The following is a 27,728-nucleotide window of genomic DNA, read 5'->3' on the forward strand; positions in this document are numbered from 1 at the left end:
GGTTGTTGCAGTTCTTATAATTTACATTATATACGCATGGACATCTCTGTATACACTTACTTACTCCATTCTCACCCTCTTGCGGAAAATAATATAACAATGGAGTTGATGCCCATGCTCACCATCACGAAAGGGTGAGTCACCTTATCTCGTGACTGGAAAAGTCTTCTTAGAAGAAAAACAACTTGCAAACATCTGGACCCAACACAAGATGGCAGGAGTATGCAAAGTATGTAAATCTACAGCTCTACATGCCAAGAACAGGTGCTTACAGGGTCAGTAACATAATCCTGCCTGAATATGTAATACCTTAGCACAATGTGCGTCGTGCTTACTTTGTATACATGGTTGTAGGTACTGGGCACCAGCTCTCATTTCTGGGGACTAGGGGCCCGATGTAGGTAAAATTGATTTACCGATTTTCAATTACCGAATTTTACCGATTCGGTAATTGAAAATCGGTAAATCAATGTGGTGCACATGTAGGTATTTCCAGATGTGTAAATACCGAATCTGTCACATTCGGTATTTACCGATTCTGTAAATACAGAATCGGTATTTACCATTGATTCCTATGGGCTTCAAAGCCCATAGGAATCAATGGGAAATACCGATTCTCTATTTACAGAATCGGTAAATACCGATTTTTGCAAGGGTGCAGGGGGTGTCACTTTGACACCCTCTGGCACCCCACAAATAGGCATGTGCGCCATGTGGCACATAGACATGCCCTAAGGGCATGTCTGTCTGTCACATGGCTAGGTGTGCATGCACACATGTGCGTGCACACCTGAAATCGGTATTTTACCACACAATAGGATTGTGTGGTAAAATACCGATTTTGTAGGGCCTTTGGGACTCAGAAGAGTCCCACCTACATCTGAGATTTACCGAATCGGTAAAAATACCGATTCGGTATTTTACAGAATCGGTAACTTTACCGAATCGGTAAATTTACCGATTCTGTAAAATTGTGCCCCTACATGCCAAATCATTTATACCAGTCGGTAACGGCCGAAAATACTGATTTTCGGCCGTTACCGACCGACCTACATCTGGCCCTAGGTCACCAGACTTATACTAGAAACAACCGCGAGAAAGGAAAGCAGTGACAAAGGGAGAGAGTTGATATGAAAAAGAAAATGCAAGAGTGTAATAAGTAGCCAAATGTTTAGAGTGGTGGAAGAAAGAGTCACAATGTAGAACCAAGTTTAGACTTCCTTTGTATTCATCCACCCTAGAATTTCACTGTGCCAGTGGCAGCTCATAAAAAATCTTTTGTCCCCTGCACTTTCTTTTTTTTAAAAACAAATTAAGAACTTGTTTATTTGTATTAAACCTGTACATGTCGCAGTAACATTGTTGCAGTGATTCAGCAGGCAGTCTCCACCCTCCATTTGGTCATGTGACATTGTACAATTTACATTATGGAAAAACCAGCATCAGGTCGTTCAGTGGCCCTCTGTCAGCGACATTGCTTAACATCGCGGTCATGCGCCATCCTTTCATAGGACATAACGGTGTCTTTGTCCTTGATGCCTGATATATGTAAGAACTGTAGCTAAGTGAAAGCAAGGACATGTGTAGTGTACCATATGAATGTGACCACATGTGTTCATCATTGTTGCCAGCTTCTGCCACTTGCCGTATTTGTTCAATCATCAACCTTGATGCCACCATTTCTCCCGATTCTGTTAGTTCTGCGTCATTCTCGTCTAGTTTGTCTTCCTCCTGTAGATGTCTTTGTGCACATGCATCATGTCTCACTGCTGTCTGTGCTGGTTGCATCTTTACATGTTTGTGCTGTGCTATCAGAATGCTATCTTCGCTCCTTGCATGGAACTGTAATGGGTGCTGTGGGTGAATTGATTTGGCAAGGTCACAGGTATGGGCTGAGTACCTCGACTAGGAAACTGGTAACTTGTCTGTCTAATGTTGTTGCAGCTGAGCAGTGTTTTTCTTAGACCGTAGGTGCATTTCTTCTAGGGTGTTCATGTGGAGTCGATGAATGGCAGGGATATTGCTTGGCATGCGCTTTTGTCACGTATATTGACTTTATTATACACCTCTTTGTTGTAACAATTTTCTATACTTGGAGTCATCATCATCATTCAACTTTATTTCCGTCATAGTCCATAAAAGTGCATGTGCAAAGTGCAACATACAAACAGTTGTTAAAACCAGACCTATACATTGGGAACCAAATAGAAGAGTACACCACATGAAGTTAGTACATTGGTAACCAATTGGAAGTTAAAAAACACAGTAGTTTACAAAGAATAAAAATATCAATAGGAAAGTAATCTAATAGTCCATTTTGATTTAGGTGAACATGGGTGTGGGGTAAGAACCTTGACACAAAAACAAAAGCCTTTGCCTAAAACACTCGGGCGACAAGGCCCGCTATGCTGACAGGTTTCTATGCTTTTTGCACACTCCATGCCAATAAGAGGTTGCCCAGTGAACCCAAAACAATGACGCGGGGTGATTTAAAACCATATGGATACAGTAGATAAAAAGTTAATATTCTCTGTAAGAGTTTTAACACTTTCGACAGATACCTTCTTAATGCCCACATGTGGCCCAAGAACTTAGCAATGGCAGAAACAATTGTTGGGCTAGAATCTGATCTTAAGATACGGAGCGCCTCGAGATGACAGCGCGTACCCAGCTGCTTACAGATTGGTTTCAGCCATTTGCATCTTGGACAACAGTACTTTGGACAAACAAAGAACACATGGGTGATAGACTCTACTGCAGATATGCACCAAGGGCAATACTGAGAGGAAGTGGATGTCTGCCTCCAAGTGCTAGTATATGAATTTAAAGTAAGTGATCCAAAGCAAAATCGCATATAGAATTTCCTGTCTAGGGGAATGGTGATGATTAAAAATATTGCGCATAAAATCCAGTAATTTTAAAATTCATAAGTTCCAAGGTTGGGCATTGCCACGAAGAGCTGGTAACTGAACCCTGAGCTACCCAATCCCAGTAGTATTTATTAAGTGCGTCTTTGCAAAGGGGCGGTAAATGGTCCTTATTGTCCCAGAGGCACTCTAAAGCTAATGCTCTTAAAGAGGATTTCACATTACGAATCCAGCCAAACTTACTGGAAAGGTCGAGTACCACAACTTCATCAAGGGCAGCGGCATACAAGGACAACTCCAGGGTTGACCTAATGCGCCGCCAGAATAGTAGGGGGATAACTTGGCCTTTTCCACAATGGTGGCTCTACTCAAGTCAATTCTTAACGGATGGAGTGGCATGCTCTGCAGTGGAGAAACAAGAGACCTAAGGAACTTGTTCTTCGAGTTCAGTAGAGCATCCATGATTTCAAATCTCCATATTTCTGCTCTATAAAGCCCGGAGCCCACAGCTTTAGCCTCATAGATCTGAATTGGGGTTGCCACTGGTTTAGTAAAGGAGGTGCTATGTTCCTTGAGCAAGGCACGACAATTTGTCTGTGCTTGAGCGTCTGCTTTTCCACATGGCGTTTCCATGCCATATCTTTGGAGATGGTAATTCCCAAGTAGTCAAAGGTATTCACCTTCTCCAGGGGGACCCCTCCTGTTTTTTGGTTACCTCAAAATGACTTATGGATGGAGGAGCTTTGTCTTTAAATTGTTAATCTCCAGACCCTGTAAAATGATTCATGCCCACTAGGTGTCTTTGATACTAACAGAGTATCATCAGCGAATATTAAAGTTGCCACTTTTTCTCCCTTTTCTACCCCTATGGTTGGGGCATCTGCTGGAGCCTCTGAAAGAAGCTGGACTACACCATTCACAAAGGGGGGGGAGTGTGGGAGCCAGGACACAGCCCTTGCATACCCCCCTGTTGACTACTATTGGGTCTGAAAGCTGGCCTTGATAGCCTCAGCGCACCCTAGCAAAAGTTGACTCGTGGAGTCCTTGGGGAGGCCCATATCATTTAGAACTTGCCAGAGCTTGCTCCTGGGGACAAGATAGGAGGCGGTCTTTAGGTCGATTAAGGCTACATAGCGACTCCCGCAACCCAAGACCACAACCTTCCAGATATGAAGCAGAAAACGAAACACCTGATCAATGGTGCTTGTCTTCTGTCGAAAACAAGCCTGAAGTTGGCAGAGGATGTTGAGTTCGCTCATCCAATCCTGGACCTTGAGGAAGATTGCCCGTGCGAAGACCTTTGGATACAGTCTATCACACTGATTGGCCCATAATTGTCAGGTAGGGATCTATCACCTTTCTTATACACTGGCATCACCTCTGCTCCCTCCTAGGATTTGGGTATTCGGGCCCCACGAATATGGCATTAGCCAAGGCCAAGATGTAGTTTGCCCAGTTCTTCCTGTCATATTTGAACACGTCACCCAGAATGCCATCTGGCCAGCAGCTTTAGCCTTGGTGTTAGACCTGTCTGGCTTCTTGGCGTTGTCCCTCCTAATTTTTATTTATTTTTGTCCCCTTTCTGCCCCTCATACCCTTGTTAATTTTTGTGTCTACTAACTTTTTGTAGGTGCTGGCCAGGGGGATAGGTGTTCTTTCCCCCCCTTGTAATCTTTTACCTCAGGCCCAGAGGCCTGTGCTGTCAGGAAACCTCATGTTGTCACAAAATGGAGGGCCCTAACTGTCACCAACTGCCACACCATAGTCAGCCCCATAGGATAACATTAGGTCTTCCAGAACCTTCTGGACCCTACTGGACTCTGTGAGGCTAGGCTATAAAAGGGCAGGGGGCAGGAGGCCATTTTGTGTAGTCCAGTGTGAGAGGAGAGAGGCTGCAGTGTGAGGAGGAGGACGCGCTAGGAGAAGCTAGTTGGTTTCATTAACTGACAGCATCTTTCAGAGGACGTTCCCCTTTGTGCTGCTGACCGAACCCTACCATTGGCCTGAAATCGATCTGGTCCAGTCAAGTAACCTTGGACCTCTCCCCAGACGACTGTGTCCCACCTACACCCCTTCGTTCCCTCTTGGGGTTACTAACTGACTCCCCGCCTTCCTGCTGGAGCCCTTGCCTACCCGGTTGAGAGGAGCGGTGCCTGGGTCGACTGGATACCCATGGAGGCCTGAGGCGTCTTTGTTCTGAAGGGTACGAGGATCCTGTCAAGCAGTGCAGTCGGCAGGAGAGCGCTGCCGCTCGTCATCTGATCTGCGCGGCGGAAGAGGAAGTAAGGTGCTATTCCCCTGCGCAGGAGCAAGAGCGAGTGTCTCCCTAGTGAAAGGAGGCGGTGCCGGCGGCGCCGCTAATCCCCCTGCATCTGCGCGAGTGCCGATTGGTGAGAGGAGGCGCTGCGGGCTGCGCCGCTAGTCTCCCCGCACCTGCGCGACTGAGACTGCCCTGGGAGACGCGTGAGAACCCTGAGAGGCGGCGCGCCACAAATCACCTCAGCGGAGCTGGCATAGAGTGGAGCGGGAACCTTTAGCCTCCGCTGATCGAGCGGACGTCGGCCTGCCTAGCGCTCGAGTCAGCCAGTGTGAGGAAACGACGAGCCAACACGATTGAACCTCCCCACCCCAGCGCTGTGTCCAAAAGGCTGGCTGGGCGGGGATTGGTGGCTGCTACTGCCACTGGTGTTGTTTGGTGGTGCCGGTTGAGAGCCCTACCCCCCTGTGGACTGGGGGCGGACCAGAAATTCAAAATACAGTAAGGAGGAGTGGGAGGGGAGAGGAAGAATAGGGCTGAGCCCTTGCTGGTGTGGTAAATTCTCCCATGCACTAACGCCTAATTAGGTGCCTTGATCACCAGTCAACTTTACCTTTAGACTGTGCCAGAGAAGGTGTGAGGGAGGTTAACTTCAGTTCCCCAACCTAACGCTCTACAAAGTCTAGGGAGCAGATACTAAGCAAGCCATCAGAGGGAAACCTAGGCTGAAGTGAGAAAAGTGCACTGACTGTTCTGATTACAGGGGAACCCCCTTCAAATCCTTATAGCTATTGTTGTAGTGAATAGTGAACGAGTGAAGTTCCTACAATAAACTGTGCGTGTGCATTCTAGCCCTGTATTAAGGGGTGGATAAGGGGTGAGAGATCTTAGCCCTGTGGTGAGGGAATAACCAGTGACCTGGCAGACTAATGTGATGATCTATTGAGGACATTGTTTATTAATGCAAAGTGACACCGCTTAGTGTAATTCTGTTGGGACATCTTTAAATCTCTAAAGGAAGCCATATTGAATCCTTGACATCTGTATGCTTTGAACTGTAATTTTCTCCACAGAAGGAAGAGTGCTAATTACTTCTCTAAATCAAAGGTATAATCGCTATTCTGGAGAAGAGCTGAAATGTATTACATTGTATAATTTGAAACTAAAGAGCATATTATTTTTATAAAGCAGCACGTATTTTCACATAAATTTTGGTGTAGAGTTTTCTTTTTGAGTGCTATTGCGTGGAATTACTTTTGGGTGGTCTGCAACCTTTACACTGTGCCTCTGTTATGTTAGTCTTGCCCTAGGCCAGGCTACCTAATTCCAACATATTGGTGCCTAGCGGTGGGATTGCGGACTTGGTTGCAGCTACTTACTAGTAATTTGACGTAATACACCCAACCTACACCAGGAGTTTTCTCCTTGCGGCCCTCCCAATTAGTCTTTTTGTTTTTTCTAAATTTATTCCTGGTGGTGGGTGGAGTTGGCTTAAGGTCGCCTTTGCCCTCTGAAATTTCTGGTGTGTATCCAGGGTTGCCAGACTCACAATGGAGTTTGCAGTGGAAAACCTGCAAGTCTATTCTGTGCCCCAATTGAGAATGTTCTGCCAACAAATGGGGGTCTTTTTCAAACATGGTGCCAGGAAGGGGGAGCTCCAGACTAGCCTTAGGGCCTGGGTGGAGGCACACCAAGAGACAAAGGAGGAGGATGAAGAGGTTGACCAGGGCACGGAAGGGGGGGTGGAAGAGTTATTTCGCCATGAGGGGGAAAACTTACTCACCGGACCAGTGTCCTATTCCAGAAAGGGCAGTAGCATTTCTGGGAAAAGCCTAACGGAAGCTGAGCTCACCGATAGGAGGGAGAAAAGACAGCTAAAGTGGGAGTTGGCTAAGTTGGAGCAGGAGAAAGAGGAGAGGAGGATGGTCCACGAGTTTAGACTGAAGGAACTGGAGCTCCAAAGTCTGCAACGGGGGTCCTCTCCTGTTAGGAATGGTGGCAGCGAACCGAAGGAGTCAGCCAGGGAGACCAAACCCTATATCCCCAAGGACCTGATAGCGAGCTTCAGTCAGGGGGATGATGTAGCTAAGTGGCTGGCCGCTTATGAGGTTTCTCTGAAGGTTCATGGAGTGCAGGAGAAGCACTGGGGGGGTAGTTTGTACAAGTACATGCCTCCTGCTGGTCGGGACACCTTGCTGGCCCTGGATCCAGAGGAACAGACAAACTACCCCACCATGAAGCTGGCGTTATTGAGGAAGTTCGGGCTCACCCCAGAAAGGTACCGACAGAAGTTTAGGGGGAGCCACAAGATGGGTACTCAGAACTGGGTGGACTTCCTTGATTACGCCAGAAAGGCCTTAGAGGGTTGGGTCAAGGGCAGTGAGGTAAAAGATTATGAGGGGCTGTACGATCTGTTTTTGAGAGAACACCTCCTCGAGAAATGTTTTCCCGAGCTGCGCCAACACCTGGTAGACAGCAAGCTGACCAATCCCCGGAAGCTTGCAGAGGAGGCGGACATCTGGACAAGTACCCGGGTGTCCTCCAAGGGGACTGGAGGGGAATCTCAAAAAGCCGGACAGGGCGCCCCCCAGAAGAAGGAGGGGGGGGAGAAAAAGAAAGAGTTCTCTAAAGGTCCCCAAAATAACTTCCAAGGGAAGGGAGCAGGTTTCACCCCTAGGGCAAACCCGCCCCGGAACCCTCATCCTGGCCAGAGCCAGCAGCCCAGGGTTCTCCACTGTTTTGAATGCGGTGGCGTTGGACATTATAAGGGAGATGTCAGATGCCCAAAGAGACCACCCCCTCCCACCGGAGGAAAGTCACCGGGAGTAGCTAGTGTAGCGCTCGGGGAGGAGTTGCCCTTAGATAAGGGGGGTGAGTGGGCGGGTGTCACCTTAGTGTCCCTGGGAGAGCGGGAGATGGTGCCAAAGATCCAGGTGCCCCCAAATACTACAAAGTATGGGCAATGGGTTACCATCAATGGCCAGAGAGGGGAGGCTCTGAGGGATACAGGAGCCAGCATGACTATGGTGAGAAGTCAGCTGGTGTCCCCAGAGCAGGTTGTTCCTAATGTACTCCACCCCCCCGCGATGGCTGACGGCAGAATGGGCCACTATCCAGTGGCTGAGGTTCCCTTTGAGTGGGAGGGGGTTGCAGGTTCACTTCGAGTTGCCGTAAGCCCTGCCGTGCCAGTCGATTGTCTGTTGGGGAATGACATGGAACACAATACTTGGAGAGAGGTGGAATAACGGACGCATTCTGCGATGCTGGGTACACCTGACTGGGCCTGTGTCAGCACACGGTCTGCGACTGCCCGGAGAGGGAGTTCGCCCGGGTTGGAGCCTGGAACAATGGCCCAACCCGCTGCTAAGAAGGGACAGACCCGGAGACAGAGAAAGCCTGCTCCGGCTTCCACACCCCATGAGACAGATCGGCCACCTGCGGTGGTGGACCAGGAGTCCGTGGAGGGGGAAGTAGACTCTCTGGAGGATTTGCCCATCCCTGCGGAGTGGCATGTGGAGGGAGGTCCTACCAGGGAGGAATTCTGTAAGGGGCAGAGGGATTGCCCCACCCTTGAGGGACTGAGGCAACAGGCTGAAGCCCAAGCAGCAGGTGATGTTACGGGACATTACCATATTTACTGGGAGGATGGACTCCTCTACAGTGAACCCAAGGTACCCTTGCCTGGTTCATCAAGGGCCTTGGTAGTCCCGCAACAGTACCGAGCCTTTCTTTTGGAACTGGCTCATGCCATACCCCTGGCAGGACACTTAGGTCAGGACAAGACCTTTGCACGGCTTGTCCTCCACTTTTACTGGCCTCGGATGAAAGTGGCGTCCGACACATACTCGCTCCTCGCCTACCAGCTGAGTGGTCGCTCCCAGTGTCTCTTGCAGGCATCTGGTTTTTACCGCGCTGCATTTCCAAAACTTTGTCTTGTAGAGCGTCTGTCATCTAGTTTAGCCTGCTGCATTGATTATTTGTCAGCGCTGCTTAGCTTGCATTGATTGTTGTTAGCGCTGCCTAGTTTGCTCTGATTAGTTACTTTCCGCCTGCTGTTTTAATAGCGCTTTGTTGCTTATTGCCGCTTTTGCTTCGCTAGCGCTTTAACATTGAGTCTCCTCACTGATTAGTCCTGTAAGCGCGTTTGTCTGTAGCGCTACGCTGTGCCCCCCCCCCGCCTCCATTTTGTTTGTTGTTGTCCTCGTGTGCCCGCCCCGCCTCCCAGCTGTGACGCCCTCGCCCCTCCCCCTCCACTATCCATATATGACAGCTGTTCCCGCGCGCAGCGTTCACGCGCAGCGACCGCGCCCAATCCGCGCCGAAGGTGCGCCAAAGGTAAGCCCGTCTACGCCCGTCCGCGCCTGGACCGCGCCCAGCGCCATACCCCCTGCCCCTCGCGCTGCCCAGCCCCCCCGCGTTACCTACGATGCAGCCACCCTCCTAGCCCTCAACCCCGGTCGCGCCCCCAACTGCGTCCAAGCCGCTCCTGGACACACCCATGGACCTTTCTCCTGCTACTCCTGCAAATTTAGCGGCACCGAAAACTTCTACGCTACGACCACAACACTGATTCCCGACCCCAACCACCTAGAATGCATCCTTCTCAACACCCGCTCGGTCCACAGGCACGCCATTGACCTTTGGAACCTACTAGACACCATCTCTCCTGACGTCGCCTTCCTAACGGAAACATGGATGAACGCTTCCTCCGCCCCTGACATCGCCATCGCTATTCCTGATGACTATAAGATCACACGCAAGGACCGCACCGACCATACAGGAGGTGGAATCGCTATCGTCCATAAGAAAACTATTCGCATCTCAACCAGCTCTGATGCCAACCTCGCCAACTCCGAACACCTTCACTTCCAGATCCACATCGACCCCAAGACCACACTCAGAGGCACCCTCCTCTACAGACCACCAGGACCCCGCGCAAAATTCAGTGAAGACATCACAGACTTTATCACTCCACACGCGCTCCCCTCCAAAGACTACATCCTTCTGGGAGACCTCAACTTCCACCTTGAAAAGATCAACGACCGCAACACCGCCACCCTTTTGGACAACCTCGCCAACCTCGGACTTAAACAACTGGTCACTTCCCCCACCCACATCGCAGGTCACACTCTCGACCCCATCTTCACCTCCAGCAACCATATCTCCTTCAGCCACACTACGGATCTCCTCTGGACTGACCACAGCTGCGTTCACTTCACCTACAACAAGCCGAAACCCATCATCCACCTCCAACCAACTCTACAAAGAAACTGGAACAAAATCACCACAGAACAGATCTCCACATCGCTCCTTCAAACCTCCCCAGCCCTCTCTTCTAACGCCAACGAAGCCACCTCCAACCTCACCCTCTGGTTATCCAACACCGCCGACAACTTAGCACCACTGAAAAAACGTCAACACAGACTTGGCACCAAGAAGGCCTCATGGTTCAACGACGACCTCAAGAAGTCCAAGAAACTGTGCCGCTCCCTTGAAAAGGCCTGGAAAAAAGACCCATCCACCAGCAACAAGGACGCCTTCAAAAGCGCCATCCGCACTCACCACCAACTGATCCGAAAAGCCAAGAAAACAGCATTCAAAGACCGACTTGACAACAACGCCCACAACAGCAAGGAACTTTTCAACATCGTCAAGGAATTCTCCAACCCCTCGGCCAACTCCAACGACATCACCCCCTCTCAAACCCTCTGCGATTCCCTAGCCTCTTTTTTCCACAACAAGATTGCTGACATCCACAACAGCTTTGACAACCAACCCGGAAGCCAACCCACCCTACCATCAGCTGACCATCTTCCCCCCGTTAACACCCTTAACGCCTGGAACCCAATCTCCACTGAGGACACCATCCGCCTGATGAACTCCATCCACTCTGGATCCCCCACAGACCCATGCCCTCACCACATCTTCAACAAAGCAGACTCCGTCATAGCTCCGCACCTCCGAGACGTCATCAACTGCTCCTTCAACTCCGCTACCTTCCCAGAAGACTGGAAACACGCTGAACTCACCGCCCTTCTGAAAAAACCAACAGCAGACCCCACCGAACTCAAAAACTACCGCCCCATCTCGCTCCTTCCATTCCCGGCCAAAGTCATCGAGAAAGCTGTCAACAACCAGCTCGCCGCCTTCCTCGAAGCCAACAAATCACTCGACCCCTCTCAATCTGGCTTCCGAGCCAAACACAGCACTGAGACCGCCCTCATCGCAGCAACAGACGACATTCGAACTCTACTGGACAATGGAGACACAGTCGCCCTCATCCTCCTCGACCTCTCTGCAGCCTTCGACACAGTCTTCCACAGCACCCTGTTACAACGCCTCAGAAACATCGGAATCCAAGGAAAGGCACTGGAATGGATCACCTCGTTTATCACCGGAAGAACCCAGAGAGTCCGCCTCCCACCATTCAAGTCCGAGGCCTCAGAAATCATCTGCGGCGTACCACAAGGATCCTCACTCAGTCCCACCCTCTTCAACGTATACATGAGCCCCCTCGCGGCCATCGCCCGCCAACACAACCTCAACATCATCTCTTACGCGGATGACACTCAACTAATCCTATCTCTCACCAAGGACCCCAGCACCGCCAAAACTAACCTACACGAGGGAATGAAAGAAGTCGCCGAATGGATGAAACAAAGCCGCCTGAAACTGAACTCAGACAAAACAGAAGTCCTCATCCTAGGTAAATCCCCCTCTGCATGGGACGACTCTTGGTGGCCGGAAGCCCTCGGAAAAGCACCCATCCCGACAGACCACGCACGGAACCTAGGCGTCATCCTGGACTCTTCACTCTCAATGAACAGACAAGTCAGCGCCGTATCCTCTTCCTGCTTTAACATTCTTCGCATGCTCAGAAAAACATTTCGCTGGATCCCCTCCGAAACAAGGAAAACAGTCACCCACGCTCTGGTCACGAGCCGACTGGACTACGGAAACACCCTCTACGCAGGTACTACCGCAAAACTCCAGAAGAAACTACAACGAATCCAAAACGCCTCAGCCAGGCTCATATTAGACATCCCACGCAACGAACACATCTCTGGTCACCTTAAAGACCTCCACTGGCTACCCGTCAATAAGAGGATTACTTTCCGACTGCTTACCCACGCACACAAATCACTCTACGACATCGGACCAGAGTGCCTCAACTCTCGACTGTCCTTTTACTCCCCCTCCCGCCAACTTCGCTCTTCCAGCCAAGCCTTCGCCACTGTACCTCGCATCAACAAGACCTCCATGGGAGGCAGATCCTTCTCTTACCTGGCTGCCAAAACATGGAACTCACTCCCCGCTTACCTTCGCCTCACCCAGAATCACCTAGCGTTCAGAAAGCAGCTTAAAACGTGGATATTTGACAAATAATCCTACTCCCCTTCCTAAGCGCCTTGAAACCCTCTGGGTATGTGGTGCGCTATATAAATGTTATGACTTGACTTGACTTGACTAGGACATGTGTAACCTGCCAGGCCAGTGGGAAAACAGGGGTGAAGCTAAAAGCTCCCCTGGAACCACTTCCAGTCGTTAGCACCCCCTTTGAGAGGGTGGGCATCGACATTGTAGGGCCTTTGGATCCACCAACAGCAGCTGGTCACAGGTTTATCCTGGTACTGGTGGATCATGCCACACGGTACCCAGAGGCAATACCTCTGAGGACAGTCACTGCACCTGTAGTGGCAAGAGCCCTAATGGGAATCTTTACCCGAGTGGGATTTCCCAAGGAAGTTGTGTCCGACAGGGGGACCAACTTCCTGTCAGCTTACATGCGGGCTATGTGGAAGGAGTGTGGAGTGACCTACCGGTTCACCACTCCTTATCACCCCCAGTCGAATGGAAAGTTGAGAGGTTCAATAAGACCTTGAAGGGCATGATCAGAAGTCTGCCCGAGAGCCTGCGGAGGAAATGGGATGTCCTCCTACCCTGTTTACTCTTTTCCTACAGGGAAGTGCCCCAGAAGGGAGTGGGCTTCAGCCCCTTTGAGCTTCTATATGGGCACCCTGTACGCGGTCCTCTCAGCCTGGTGAAGGATGGTTGGGAGAAATCTCCCAGGAAACCCCCCCAGGATGTGGTGAGCTACATGCTGGCCTTCAGGAGCCAAATGGCGAAGTTGTGGAAGCAAGCTTCTGACAACTTGGAGGCCAGCCAGGCAGTCATGAAGGAGTGGTACGACCACAATGCTCACCCGGTGGAACTGGAGCCTGGACAGAAAGTGTGGGTGATGGAGCCTGGAGAGCTTAGCGCCCTCCAGGATCGCTGGACAGGCCCCTTTGAGGTGTTGGAAAAGAAGGGTAAGGCCACATACCTGGTGGACCTTAAGACCCCTCGACAGCCCCTACGGGTGCTGCATGCCAACCGACTCAAGCCCCACCATGAGAGGCCCGAAGTCATGCTGATGATGGTGACTGACGGGGAAGAGGAAGCGGAAAGCGAACCTCTCCCAGATCTCTTTTCGTCCCAAGAGAAGGATGGGTCAGTGGAGGGAGTGATTCTCTCTCCCACTCTCACTCCTGAGCAACGGGAGGACTGCCGCCAGATCCTGGAGCAGTACTCTTCATTGTTCTCCCTTGTCCCGGGAAGGACCCACCTGTGTACCCATGATGTGGACACAGGAGACAGCCCACCAGTGAAGTCCAAGACCTACCGGCTGTCTGACAAGGTGAAGGCTAGCATACATGGAGAAGTTGCCAAGATGCTAGAGCTGGGAGTAATTGAACCTTCCAACAGCCCTTGGTCCAGTCCGGTGGTGCTCGTGCCAAAAGCCGCACCCCCAGGCACCACACCTGAACTGAGGTTCTGTGTGGATTACCGAGGACTGAATTCAGTTACAAGGACTGATGCTCATCCGATCCCTAGGGCGGATGAATTGATTGACCGGCTAGGAGCTGCCCAATATCTGAGTACCTTTGACCTCACTTCAGGGTACTGGCAGATCTCCTTGACAGATGGAGCAAGGGAAAGGTCAGCCTTCTCCACGCCTGAGGGACACTACCAGTTCTGTGTGATGCCCTTTGGGCTCAAGAACGCCCCTGCCACATTTCAGCGGCTGGTGAACCAGGTCCTCTCTGGAATGGAGAGTTTCTCTGCTGCTTACTTGGATGACATTGCTGTCTTCAGTAGCAGTTGGGAGGACCATCTGCAGCATTTGCAGGCCGTTCTCCAGGCCCTGAGACAAGCTGGATTGACCATCAAAGCCAGCAAGTGCCAGATTGGGCAGGGGTCGGTTGTGTACCTTGGACACTTGGTGGGTAGGGGGACTGTGCAGCCCCTGCAGGCGAAGATTGAGGCAATCATGGCCTGGGAACCCCCCAAGACACAGACTGAGGTCCGAGCTTTCCTGGGCCTCACAGGATATTACCGTCGCTTTGTGAAGGGGTATGGCACTATTGTAGCGCCCCTCACGGAGCTCACCTCCAAGAAACAACCTCGACGGGTAGTTTGGACAAAGGCTTGTCAGCAAGCCTTTGAAAAGTTGAAACAGGCAATGTGTGCGGCACCGGTCCTGAGGGCCCCAGACTTCTCCAAGGAGTTCATTGTCCAAACGGATGCATCAGAACATGGCATTGGGGCAGTGTTATCGCAACTCAATGAAGAGGGCCTGGATCAACCTGTAGTCTTCTTATCCAGGAGACTGCTTCCCCGGGAACAGAAGTGGAGTGCCATTGAGAGGGAAGCTTTTGCGGTGGTGTGGGCTCTGAAGAAGCTGCGGCCATACCTCTTTGGCTCGCACTTCCTGGTTCAGACTGACCACCGACCCCTTCGTTGGCTGATGCAAATGAAGGGGGAGAATCCCAAGTTGTTGAGGTGGTCCATCTCCCTACAGGGAATGGACTTCCGGGTGGAACATCGGCCTGGAGTGGACCACGCCAATGCAGACGGTCTCTCCAGGTATTTCCGCCTTAGTGATGAGGACTCCCAAGGGGTTGGGTAGTTCTCCCCACTTTCAGCTGGGGGGGACGCGTGTTAGACCTGTCTGGCTTCTTGGCGTTGTCCCTCCTAATTTTTATTTATTTTTGTCCCCTTTCTGCCCCTCATACCCTTGTTAATTTTTGTGTCTACTAACTTTTTGTAGGTGCTGGCCAGGGGGATAGGTGTTCTTTCCCCCCCTTGTAATCTTTTACCTCAGGCCCAGAGGCCTGTGCTGTCAGGAAACCTCATGTTGTCACAAAATGGAGGGCCCTAACTGTCACCAACTGCCACACCATAGTCAGCCCCATAGGATAACATTAGGTCTTCCAGAACCTTCTGGACCCTACTGGACTCTGTGAGGCTAGGCTATAAAAGGGCAGGGGGCAGGAGGCCATTTTGTGTAGTCCAGTGTGAGAGGAGAGAGGCTGCAGTGTGAGGAGGAGGACGCGCTAGGAGAAGCTAGTTGGTTTCATTAACTGACAGCATCTTTCAGAGGACGTTCCCCTTTGTGCTGCTGACCGAACCCTACCATTGGCCTGAAATCGATCTGGTCCAGTCAAGTAACCTTGGACCTCTCCCCAGACGACTGTGTCCCACCTACACCCCTTCGTTCCCTCTTGGGGTTACTAACTGACTCCCCGCCTTCCTGCTGGAGCCCTTGCCTACCCGGTTGAGAGGAGCGGTGCCTGGGTCGACTGGATACCCATGGAGGCCTGAGGCGTCTTTGTTCTGAAGGGTGCGAGGATCCTGTCAAGCAGTGCAGTCGGCAGGAGAGCGCTGCCGCTCGTCATCTGATCTGCGCGGCGGAAGAGGAAGTAAGGTGCTATTCCCCTGCGCAGGAGCAAGAGCGAGTGTCTCCCTAGTGAAAGGAGGCGGTGCCGGCGGCGCCGCTAATCCCCCTGCATCTGCGCGAGTGCCGATTGGTGAGAGGAGGCGCTGCGGGCTGCGCCGCTAGTCTCCCCGCACCTGCGCGACTGAGACTGCCCTGGGAGACGCGTGAGAACCCTGAGAGGCGGCGCGCCACAAATCACCTCAGCGGAGCTGGCATAGAGTGGAGCGGGAACCTTTAGCCTCCGCTGATCGAGCGGACGTCGGCCTGCCTAGCGCTCGAGTCAGCCAGTGTGAGGAAACGACGAGCCAACACGATTGAACCTCCCCACCCCAGCGCTGTGTCCAAAAGGCTGGCTGGGCGGGGATTGGTGGCTGCTACTGCCACTGGTGTTGTTTGGTGGTGCCGGTTGAGAGCCCTACCCCCCTGTGGACTGGGGCCGGACCAGAAATTCAAAATACAGTAAGGAGGAGTGGGAGGGGAGAGGAAGAATAGGGCTGAGCCCTTGCTGGTGTGGTAAATTCTCCCATGCACTAACGCCTAATTAGGTGCCTTGATCACCAGTCAACTTTACCTTTAGACTGTGCCAGAGAAGGTGTGAGGGAGGTTAACTTCAGTTCCCCAACCTAACGCTCTACAAAGTCTAGGGAGCAGATACTAAGCAAGCCATCAGAGGGAAACCTAGGCTGAAGTGAGAAAAGTGCACTGACTGTTCTGATTACAGGGGAACCCCCTTCAAATCCTTATAGCTATTGTTGTAGTGAATAGTGAACGAGTGAAGTTCCTACAGTAAACTGTGCGTGTGCATTCTAGCCCTGTATTAAGGGGTGGATAAGGGGTGAGAGATCTTAGCCCTGAGGTGAGGGAATAACCGGTGACCTGGCAGACTAATGTGATGATCTATTGATGACATTGTTTATTAATGCAAAGTGACACCGCTTAGTGTAATTCTGTTGGGACATCTTTAAATCTCTAAAGGAAGCCATATTGAATCCTTGACATCTGTATGCTTTGAACTGTAATTTTCTCCACAGAAGGAAGAGTGCTAATTACTTCTCTAAATCAAAGGTATAATCGCTATTCTGGAGAAGAGCTGAAATGTATTACATTGTATAATTTGAAACTAAAGAGCATATTATTTTTATAAAGCAGCACGTATTTTCACATAAATTTTGGTGTAGAGTTTTCTTTTTGAGTGCTATTGCGTGGAATTACTTTTGGGTGGTCTGCAACCTTTACACTGTGCCTCTGTTATGTTAGTCTTGCCCTAGGCCAGGCTACCTAATTCCAACACTTGGCAATAGAGTTAATGCAAGTAATAATTTTGTTTCGAGAGAAGAAGTCATTTGCTGGAGTAAGGGCATGGCCATAGGAGGCTACCTCTCTTTCGGGTGAAGTAGACCCAGAATGTAGCAGTGAGAAGTGATCGTGCCACGGGGTGGTAGAGATATTGTTGGTAGGGGGTGAAGGCCAGTTGACAACCCCCCTAGCTACAAAGAACCAGAACTTCTGCGAGTCCTTAGTATCACAAGACTCCCTAATCAGAGCCCATCTACCAGTGTCCCACTCCCTTTTGGCCCTCTTTTGTGCTAACTGATACCTTCTCTTCAGATTCCTCACTAGAATCAGATTGTTTTCTCTGAGCGCCTAGGCTAGCATTCCTTAGTGTACCAGGCCATCCAGGGTCTTCTGTTCAAGGCAGATTCACATGGGCACACTAGTTTGTGGAAGAGCTTGGCTAACTGCTATAAAAGTTGACTGTCGCAATCCCTAATCTTGCCCAGCCCTCCCGGATAAGCAGTCAAACTTTGGTGCTCAGCTGTGGTTGTCAGCAAGTTCTGTTTGATGAATTCCAGTTTGTCTTCATTCATAGCCACCTGGAGCCACTTAAAGTGACGATTGTCATTGGAAGGAAATATCTCCTTTGAGGACAGGGCTTGGATTGAAGAACTAAGCGGACCCACCCAGAGTGGCCTCAACAAGAGTTGTAAGGGATTATGGTCGTTATCCACAATGGAACTGTTGGAAATGGCCTTTTTTTGTAGGTTTATCCCCAAACTTTTTGCTTCTTCCTCCTATTTTTTCCTGAATTGTTTTTGTTGGTTTTAGGACTCTGGGCACTTTACCACTGCTAATCACTGCGAAAGTGCATAAGCTCTCTGTGTATATTGTGTTGTGGTCTGGTGTTTCCATGATTGGATATTTGATTTACTTGTTAGTTCCTAGTAAAGTGCACTGAGTGTGCCAGGGCCTGTAAATCAAATGCATCTAGTGGGCCTGCAGCACTGATTGTGACACCCACGTAAGTAGCACTGAACGGTAACTCAGACCTGCCAGAGTCTGCGCGCAGTTTTGTAACTGCCGTGACAACTTGGCCAGTGCACACACTTGCCAGTCCCTAATTTTTCTTTTTATTACATGTCAGGCACCCCTATGGTAAGCCCAAGGTACCCCTGTGGGCAGGGTGCAGTGTATGTGAAAGGTAGGACATGGCCTGGTGTGTGTGGCATGTCGTGATAGTGAATTACGGCCAATTTCAAGGTTACCTGTTCCCCGTAAGACAAAATGGGGAGTTTGTTTATAACATCTTATAAACATGACTGGCCCGGGGAATTAGGTAGGGAAATAAAGTTTAGTATGCCTGAACTCAGAATCTAAAGATGCATCTTTTAGTGAAGGTGATTTTTATATTCTGTGTTTGAAAACAACACTTTTAGAAAGTAGGTATTTTCTTGCTCAGCCATCCCTTGTGCCTCTGCTGGAATGTGGATTGCTTGTCTGGGTTTTATATGACAGAAGGCTGGGGAGCAGGAGTGGCTCCCGATAGACTAGGTGGGTCAGGAAAGGGCTGAATAGACCTGGGCTGGAAATGGGGGAGGAGATTTCCTTGCACCTCAAAGGGCCTGGTCTGCCTGTGACAATGCCGTCTCCACCTCCTGCCAGGAAGTCACGCCAAAGAAGGCAGAACTGGTTCTGGCTGGGTACAAACACTCTCTGCCTAAGAGATCAAAGGATTTTGGGATATAAATAGTGGGGCCCAGACCCTTGAAATTTACAACTCTTTTGGACCAAGAAGACTGTCAAGAAGAAGAACTGGAGTAGCTGTGAGGAGGGACTACCACATTGATGTGTGATTTGCTGTGTGGCTGCTTCTGTCTTGGGTAGGGAAAGGGCTGGACTGACCTTTCTGCAATATACTTTTGTGAGTTTCTCCAAGGGGTTGAAGTAGAGCTTGCCCCCTGTTCAAGAAGTCTCAGGAACAGCAAAGACGTCAAGCTCTTCTGCCCTCAGCACTGGGGACTGTGTGTTTTGTGCTGTAACAGAAGAAAAAGGAACCCAACGCCCTCTACGACGCCACTGCTAACTCTGTGTACTGAAGGCACCGCAGAGGGCATCACCGCAACATCGCAACGCGACCCAGGTCCACCCACGACGCCTGCTGATGCCGCCACTGAGCCGCTTCTCGCACCGCCACCTGTGGGCACCGCACTCAGCACCGCCTCGCTTCACGACAACGCCTTAGTATCCCCGACGACGACGTTCCACACCAGAATCGACGTCGCTGCTTGCACCGTGGTTCAAGGGCACCGCTTGTAAAGTTACACAACGCATCGCTCTCATCCTGCACCGCAGCCTTGGCCTACCGACTCCGGCACCATCGACTCCAGTTTGTCAGCCGACAACAGTGCTTCAGCAATGCCGACTACGCTTCTTGCACCACGACCTGCCAACACCACGAAGAGCGCTGCATTCACTTCGCTCCGCAACCCTGGTCTCATCAACGACGCCATCTGAAGCCGCCAACGAGCTGCTGCTCGCACCGTGACCTGAGCGCATCGCACGCCGCACCGCTGCACTTCGCACTGCAGCACCCGATGCCTACCGACGCCAGCGCGCCTGACTTCAACAGAGAGGAGTTCGATCTGCAACGCTTGTGACTTCAAGGGCATCGCCCTCCGAAACCCAAGCCTGCGACACCGTGCTTTCGGAAGCTCAACGAGAGGTCGCCGACGCCCTGCGTTTCTAAAAGGTACTGTTTGCGGGTCTTCCCGACACCGCAGTCAGCCAGAACTGTTTGGATTTGTTCACTCACAACGCCGTGATAGCCCCGGATGGAGCTATTGATATCAAGGAACTATTTTAAAGCATATTTTGATAATTGAAGGTTTTTAAGTACTGTATTGTGGATGTTTATCGTTTTTGGTCTTGTCTTAAGTATATAAAAATATTGGATCTTTTTCTAAACTGGTGTGGTGTCCTTTTGTAGTGCTTACACTATATTACTGTTGGTTATGTGCAAATGCTTTACACTGTGCCTCTAAGATAAGCCAGACTGCTCTTGCCAAGCTACCAAGGGGGTAAGCAGGGGTTATTTTAGGAGTGTAACTCTCTTATCCTGAATAGAGTGGTGGTTTCTGCCTGGCTTTGGCACATGCCCTAGCCTACCAAAAATCAAATTTCTAACAGGAACCCACACTCATGTAAAACACTCTGGACCACAGCCTGAGTCCACCAAAATATTGTCTATAAGACTTAAGTTGTTGGTCCGGTTAAATATATTAGCCCCCCCCTTCAATCTGAAGCTGTGCGACCATTTGCATTTGTTGCCCTTAGTCCAAACTCCAGGGAAAGCGCTTTTAGTTGAAGAGCCACTTGGGACCGTTTTTTTATAGGGGAGAGATCGGGGTGGGGAAAATGCCACAGCTTGTCCTCCTCGTTAGCCTCACAGATATCCTCGCTATCCAAGGGTTCAAAGGTGATTTTAAAGTCGCCAGCTACAATCAGCGGAGGTGGAGTAACCCTATCATCCAAAAGAGACTCCAACTCATCTAACGTGGCTGACCTCTTTCCTGCCTTAGTTCCTCTAGCATAGACATTGTAAATATCAAGTAAGGCACCATTCAGGTCTTTAAATTGCGCTGCTAGAATGTCCACGCTATCGGACTGCAGCTCGCAAGCTGTATCATGGAGTGCAATCTTAATCCAAATTATCAGCGCCCCTACAGGATGTCCCGACTTATTGGAGATTGCTGGGAGATAGAATGTTACATAGCCAGCCACATAGGCAGGGTTGGTACTCCATGTTTCTTGTAGAATGCATAGGTAGAACGATTCGATAAAATGTAACCAATATGGGAGGGTAAGTTCGGTCTTACCCCAGCCACATTCCATGATATTACATTGCGCGTACTACATACTTCCTGCCTTCTGGTGGAATGTAGTTGTGGTATATCAAGCGAGATCTCTGTATGCACAAATAACTGTGCATGGGTAATTCTAGGCACTCCAATGGTCACCCTTCTGCTGTGATACCACAGCTTGTTGGGATGCCGGATAACATTGTTCTAAGCACGTGTGAAGCAGTTAGAGGTAGGTAAACATATATCTATTCGTGAATGCTGGGAATTTCAAGGATGTGGTAGCAAAGGCTTTGAGAGCAAGTGATTGCTGGAAGATTTGAGTTAGTCATCGGTGGTCAGATTGAAATTGGTAGCTAGGTAAATAGTTGAAGGTTGGGCTCTAACAGGCAAGGGGTTCTGTGGTAAACTATACTTGAATTGGATGGAAGAGGATGTAGGAGCGTTAAATCTAGCCTCTAAGACTATCAAATTATGGGCCATCCTCTCATCAGCCAAGCTCACTTCATTGCTATCCATATGGTTGCTGAGACAGGTCAGCCTTCTGGCTCCTATAATGTCATCTCTAATTGCTAAGTTGCAGCCCCTCACACGATGAGTCCAATGTACAATTTTATTTTTGAGCGATTCTTCCCCTTCATATTTTTGGTTTGGCGAGAGTTTAGGGACATTGGTTGTAAAGATGTATTTAGGGAGTGAGATGGCGGGCACACATTGCCTTTTGGATTATTACGTGAATAAGCATTGCTATGAGGTCTGGACAGCTGTTCGAAATTAGGTGGGGAGTCACATTTTGGGGGTGAGCCCTGCCTGGGTTGAAGATTGATTCGGTTTGGCCCAAGAAGGTAATTTTGCTTGGATGTAGCAATGGCATTTGGCTTGGAGATGACAGGAACAATGAGTCGAGATTTTATACACTAGGGAAAATGAAGTGGCACAGCACCTGCAAGGCTGGGAGTTTATTTATTTATTTATTTACTTAACTCTGTTCGGCCGTATGCTGTAGTCTACTACCCCCCACCCTGACCCTCCCCCGCCCCCGCCCCGCAGCGCTGCCTCCACGAGCTCCTACTGAATGTCAAACAATTACATTGTTGCTTTTAATTTGCAGACTTCTCACCACCCCTAAACAACATCTGTCCCTGACTCCTAAACTCCACCATCCCTGAACCCTAAAAGACTAGCTACTGCTGAACTCTACTCATCACTGAACCCAAAAATCCCTAAGTCCATGCCCCAATCCATTCCTGAACCCCTAAAACTCCTCACCACCTCTAAGCTCTAGCCATACCTGATCCCTAAGAAAACCTTCACTACCCCTAAACACCACACATCGCTGACCCGTAATTACCCCTCATCAGCCCTAAACCCACCCACCCCTGAAATCTAAAAGCACTTTCTACATCTAAACTTCACCCATTCCTGAACACTTATAATTCCACATCACCCTAAAATTCACTCTTTGCTGAACCCTAAAAACTTTCTGCCCATAAACTCCACCCATCCGTGACTCCCAAAAACCCCTCTCGACCCCTAAAGTACAACCATTACCGTACCTTAAAAACCATCACCAGCCCTACACTCCTCCCACCATGAACCCTAAATACGCTCAACACCCCTTCACTCAACCCATTCCCAAACCCTAAAAACCTTTCCCCACACCGAAAACCTTTCCGTTGTGAATAAAAAACCCTCACCACCCCTAAATTTTACCCATTCCTGAGCTCTAAAAAAGACCTTCACCACCCTTAAACTCCACCCATCTCTGGATCCTAAAAACCCCTATCTATGGCTGAACTCCACCAATCCTCGACCCTTCTTTACCCCCTAAAAATGACTCATCCCTGAACCCTAAATAATTATCACTCCTAAACCTCACCTATGTGTAATGTAATTTTTGATGTTCTCTCAAAATTATCTTTCCTTTAATTTTTGATTTATTTGCTTTTCTTAAATTTGTCTTTCCTAAAAGTTTTTCGGTGAACGGTTTCTATTTTTCCATTAGTTCCCATCCATCAATTTTTATTGGGTGAGTGCTGCCTCATTTCTTCTTTGAAATCAGCAGTTGGTTGGAGGGTGACGTATGCATGTTGATTGTCTTTGGCCATGTATGGTTCTTTGTTACCTTTTGGCCAGGTTCGCACTATGGAAATTACATATACATTCATACATGCACACATTCATTCACACACTATGGGAATAAATATAGGACTGAGGTACTCCTTCATCATACATGTAGCTCCTTTTATTGGAATCGGAAATGTCTTATTAGCCCAAGGATGACTAAGCTTGTCCTCGTGATGCTACACCTGGTCTCCCAGTGTTTGTTATGTTATGTTACAGTTTGTATAGAGTGCACAGCTACCCACAAACAGGACACGTGAAAGAGTATGGTACTTTCAATGAGGAGATATTATTTCAATTGCTTCCTAAAACCTAGCAGATTATTGTTTCATCTGAGATGACTAGGAAGAGAGCTCCAGAGCTTAGAAACTAGATAGACAATGAGCTCTCCTGATACTAGGGACGGCAAGAAGGAAGAGATTGTTTGATCAGTCTCTCTCTACAAGCACTGTATGAGGCCGAAGTGAATGTGGGCCAGCTGAATGTTTAATCGTGTGGGCAATACATAAGGCCTTGAATACTATTCTTTTTCTTATGGGCAACCAATGGAGATGCTTGCTGCTTGCAATCTGGGCAAACCCAGCCGAACTGGTCAAACTGACCATCAGGCATCTCCGCGGGAGGTTGGAAAGTGTGGGGGCCGGTTTTGCTGCGGTGGGGGCAGTTTTGTAACTGGGAGGGGGGCAGTTATTCAATGGTGCTGCAATATCTGCCCCATCAACAAAAGCAGCAAGCAAGCGTTTCCAGCCTCCCGGGGCCAGGCAGTACTTCCCCAGGGGCTGATACAAGAAACATGCCAGAGCTGCTTTGGGTTCCCAGTCCAGCTCTGCTCAATCCGCAGCATTCTGAGTGACTTGCAACTTCCTGGTTACATATAGGGCTGCCTAGAGTTGCCATAATTAAGTCGGGAAAGTACCAGGCCCTGAACCACCGTCCTCCGACATTCCATGGGGATCCACTTGATCGTCGACCTAAGGGATCTTAAGAGGCCAAATCAAGTACCTTCAACTTTCCTTGCCTGAGAGCTCATTGATAGGTCTTTATCAAGGATGACTCCGAGGCTCTTTACTATTCTGGGGGGAGGGTGTATAAGTGGAGACAGTGGGTAGTGCCCTGAGTCGGCCCTGGGTTGGGGACTCTGTCTGTTTTTTAGTTAGTAATAATGATGCTGTGCTTGACATTTCATGTTTTTTTTAATTTATGGTGTACAAAATGGAAAATATGAAATTGTGTGTTTCAGAGCATTTGCAAGACTTATGCAAATCTGTTTTTTTTCTCTTTTAGGGCATGGGAGAGTGTACCTCAGAGCCTCCTTCTGCTAAAAGTCATCGGACGTCTTGGAGTAACAGTTTTAGCACTTCTCAAGACAGCCTGCCATCTGATGAAGGGTATACCCTTGAATGTTAATATTTAGTTTCTGATTCAGTCATTGGCGAGTCTTAAATGGCTTTGGGGGAAATTACTAGTGGAAATTATGGGGTTTTTTTTCTCCATTTTTTTTCTATTTTTTCTATTGTACAAGTTCAACCCGCAGGTATTGGAGCGCTTTACGTGAGCACCAGTTATATTACATAAGTACGCATTCATTTTTGGTAGGCACGGGGAAATAGTTATTTGCCCAGAATCACAGGATGTTGAGCCGACGCCGAGACTCAAACCTGGTTCCCCGGCTCCAAAGTCGGCAGCTCTGGCCGTTCTACTAAATTTCGTTGTTGGACATGAGGTTTGGATGTTGGACTGTGTATTTGCAGCAGAAAAAACTAAAAAAACGATGATTGTTGAGTTGCATTATCCATATCCACCTGTAATTACCCAGGCCGCATTCTGGATCATTGTTATTTTCTCTTGGAGCAGGATCAATGCTAATTTGCTTGTGGGTTGTTCCCGTTTGTACCGCCATAGTTAGCAAAAACAATGCACTGGAATGTAGCCCAAAGTAGTTACAATGGGTTAAACTAATTCTATCCACAATTTTTTTTGCTTTTGTCAGTGAGACCTCTTTGGGTGTTTAACAGACATACGTGGGTCCTGTTCCTTCCCACGTCATATTATGTCCACCTCCCTGATGATGCCCAACAAGACCAAAACTAGTCTGTGGTTACTTGAGTTTCCCTTCATAGTGTGTCCTAGCTCTTCAGACTGGACTGTTCCTGTTGGAGCAACCATAGCTAATTTTGTCTGTAGTAAGAAACAAGCATTGGCAAAGCCACTAGCTACACCTATGCAAGAGCTATTTGTTTTGCCAATGTGTTTTAGCCCTGTTGTACATCAGCGTATCTGTTGTTCAGCATGACTAAAAGTTAGTGCGATAGAGGAGAGTGGCATGGAGTGGAGTAGAGTGTCCTGGAGTGGAGTGGAGTGGCATAGAGTGCTATAGAGTGGAGTGACGCAGAGTGGTGTACAGCGAAATGGTGTAAAGTGGAGTAGTAGAGTAGAGTGAAGTAGTGTGTCGTGGAGTGTAGTGGCATAGAATGGAGTAAAGCCGCATAGAAGAGATGTGTAGAGTGAAATAGACTGTCATAGAGTGGATTGGTGTAGAGTGGAGTAGACTCGCAGAGTGACATAGAGTGGAGTAGAGTGTTGTAAAGTGAAGTGACGTAGAGTGGAGTAAACTGACAGTGTAGAGTGGAGTGGCATAGAGTGTTTTGGCACATAGTGGAGTTGCGTAGAGGGGTGTACGTTGGAGTGGCGTAATGTGCAATAGTGTACAGTGCAGTGGCATAGAGTGCAGAGGCATAGAATGCAGAGGCGTACAACGCAGTGTCGTAGAATGCTGTTGCATGGATTAGAGTGTTGTAGAGTAGAGTGGCCTAGAATACATTGGCATTGAGTGCAGAGTAGAGTGGCATTGAGTGCAGTGGCATAGAATGGTGCAGTGTAGAGAGACATAGAGTGCAGTGAGGTAGAGTAGAGTGCTGCAGAGTAAAGTGGGGTAGAGTTCAGTGCCAGAGAGTGCAGTGTTGCAGAGTAGACTGTCATACAGTGCAGTGGTGCAGGGTGCATTGGCGTAGACAGCAGTGACACTGTACAGTGGTGCAGGAGAGAATAGACTGGCGAAAGAGGGCTGTGGCATAGAGTACAGTGTTGCAGATTAGAGTATAGTGGCATAGAGTGCAGTGGTGCAGAGTAGATTGGCGCAGAGAAGAGTGGCATAGAGTGCATTGTTTAAAGTAGAGTGGCAAAAAGTGCAGTGGCGTAGAGTAGAGTGCAGTGGCACAGCATAGACTGCAATGGCATAGAGTGTAGTGGCGTATAGTATATTGTTTCAGAGTAGAGTAAAGTGCATAGTGTGGAGTGGTGCAGGGTAGAGTGCAGTGGCATAGAGTGGAGTGGCTTGGAGTACAATGGCGTAGAGTGCAGTGGTGTATAGTGGAGTGGCATAAAGTGCAGTGTTGTAGAGTGGCAAACAGTAGAGTGCTGAAGAGTAAAGAAGAGTGGCTTAGAGTAGAGTGGCATAAAGTGCAGTGGTGTAGAGTAGATTAGAGTGGCGTAGAGTGGAGTTGAGAAGAGTGGAATGGTACAAAGTAGAGTGCATTGGCATGGATTATATTTGCACAGACATACAGTTTTATTGATAGAAGTATACAGCACACAAACTATAAAGTGTGTAAATGTCATCACATAATGCATTGATTTATTTTGATGGTATTAAATTATTTGTTTCCACCACATTTCAGAATTACAAAAAATGTGCTTCATTTGTGCTTTCCCAATTCTGATAGATTCTAAAATATCTGCACCGCTCATTTACAAGCATTTACATTGATTTGTGTGCTACAAAAAAAGCCATTCCTTTCACAGCAAGATTTTCATATAAATCCTCTTACTTTGAAGTCAGAGAAAGAATAGTAAACACCAAGCTCCCTCAGAAGACAGAGCCTGACATTTGAATTTCGTCTTTGAATGCAGAGTAAATGTGACAAGATAAGAACACAGTTTGAAGGCCTGTTTACAGAAAGTGAGCACTTGTGGAAGATTATAAGGAGCAATGGTAAACAGGCAATGCTCCCCAGGATGGACAAAGACATGCTGGACAGCCTAAAACAAATAAAGCCAGCAAATAGAAAGTAAGCAAATGTGAGTTACAAACCACATAGCCAATGATAAGCAATGGGCAGAATGCATTCCCAGGGAAGCTTCCCAAACATCCCCAAGATGTCTTCAGCAAGCCAGACCGCTGGGCTCTCCAGGAGGCTTCGGCCTAAAAGCAGGCTGGACTGGAACGCAGCTCAGAGTAATTATCAGTGGTGGGATTTATTCAAGAATTCCACCCATCACTTTTTCACTTAAGCTCAAATTTGGCAAATGGAGGAAAATTAATGGCCATCCCAGAGGGACACCTCTGTCGCATGCATGCAAATTAAGGGGCTATGATGTGAATAGTTTCTATTCAGGAGTAAATTCAATGCTTTTGGTGTGCAAAACTGTGTCCTGATGGTAATATGTGGTTGCATGCTGTTGTTTGTCTAAGTGCTTGGCCATCTTTAATGACACGATGGTCAGGCCTTCTAACCACATTTCTGGGAGGTTTCCAGCTTACAGAACACATCATGCAGTAACATAAATCGCCTCACTAGGATCTGGCC

At 48.9% G+C, this 27,728-nt stretch overlaps 1 protein-coding gene across 3 annotated transcripts in view; it reads left to right on the forward strand.

The window, feature by feature from the left end:
- The window catches only part of TOGARAM2 (TOG array regulator of axonemal microtubules 2), a 477,994-nt gene that overhangs the window by 410,474 nt on the left and 39,792 nt on the right, over positions 1-27,728 (forward strand). For all 3 annotated transcript variants that reach the window (XM_086926146.1, XM_086926144.1, XM_086926145.1), the window contains one exon: positions 24,427-24,530. In XM_086926146.1, coding sequence (XP_086782272.1) covers positions 24,427-24,530 — 104 coding nt within the window. The remainder of the gene's footprint in view (positions 1-24,426; positions 24,531-27,728) is intronic.

The sequence above is a fragment of the Lissotriton vulgaris genome, chromosome 6 (assembly GCF_964263255.1).
Source record: "Lissotriton vulgaris chromosome 6, aLisVul1.2, whole genome shotgun sequence".
In the NCBI taxonomy this organism is placed as follows: Eukaryota; Metazoa; Chordata; class Amphibia; order Caudata; family Salamandridae; genus Lissotriton; species Lissotriton vulgaris.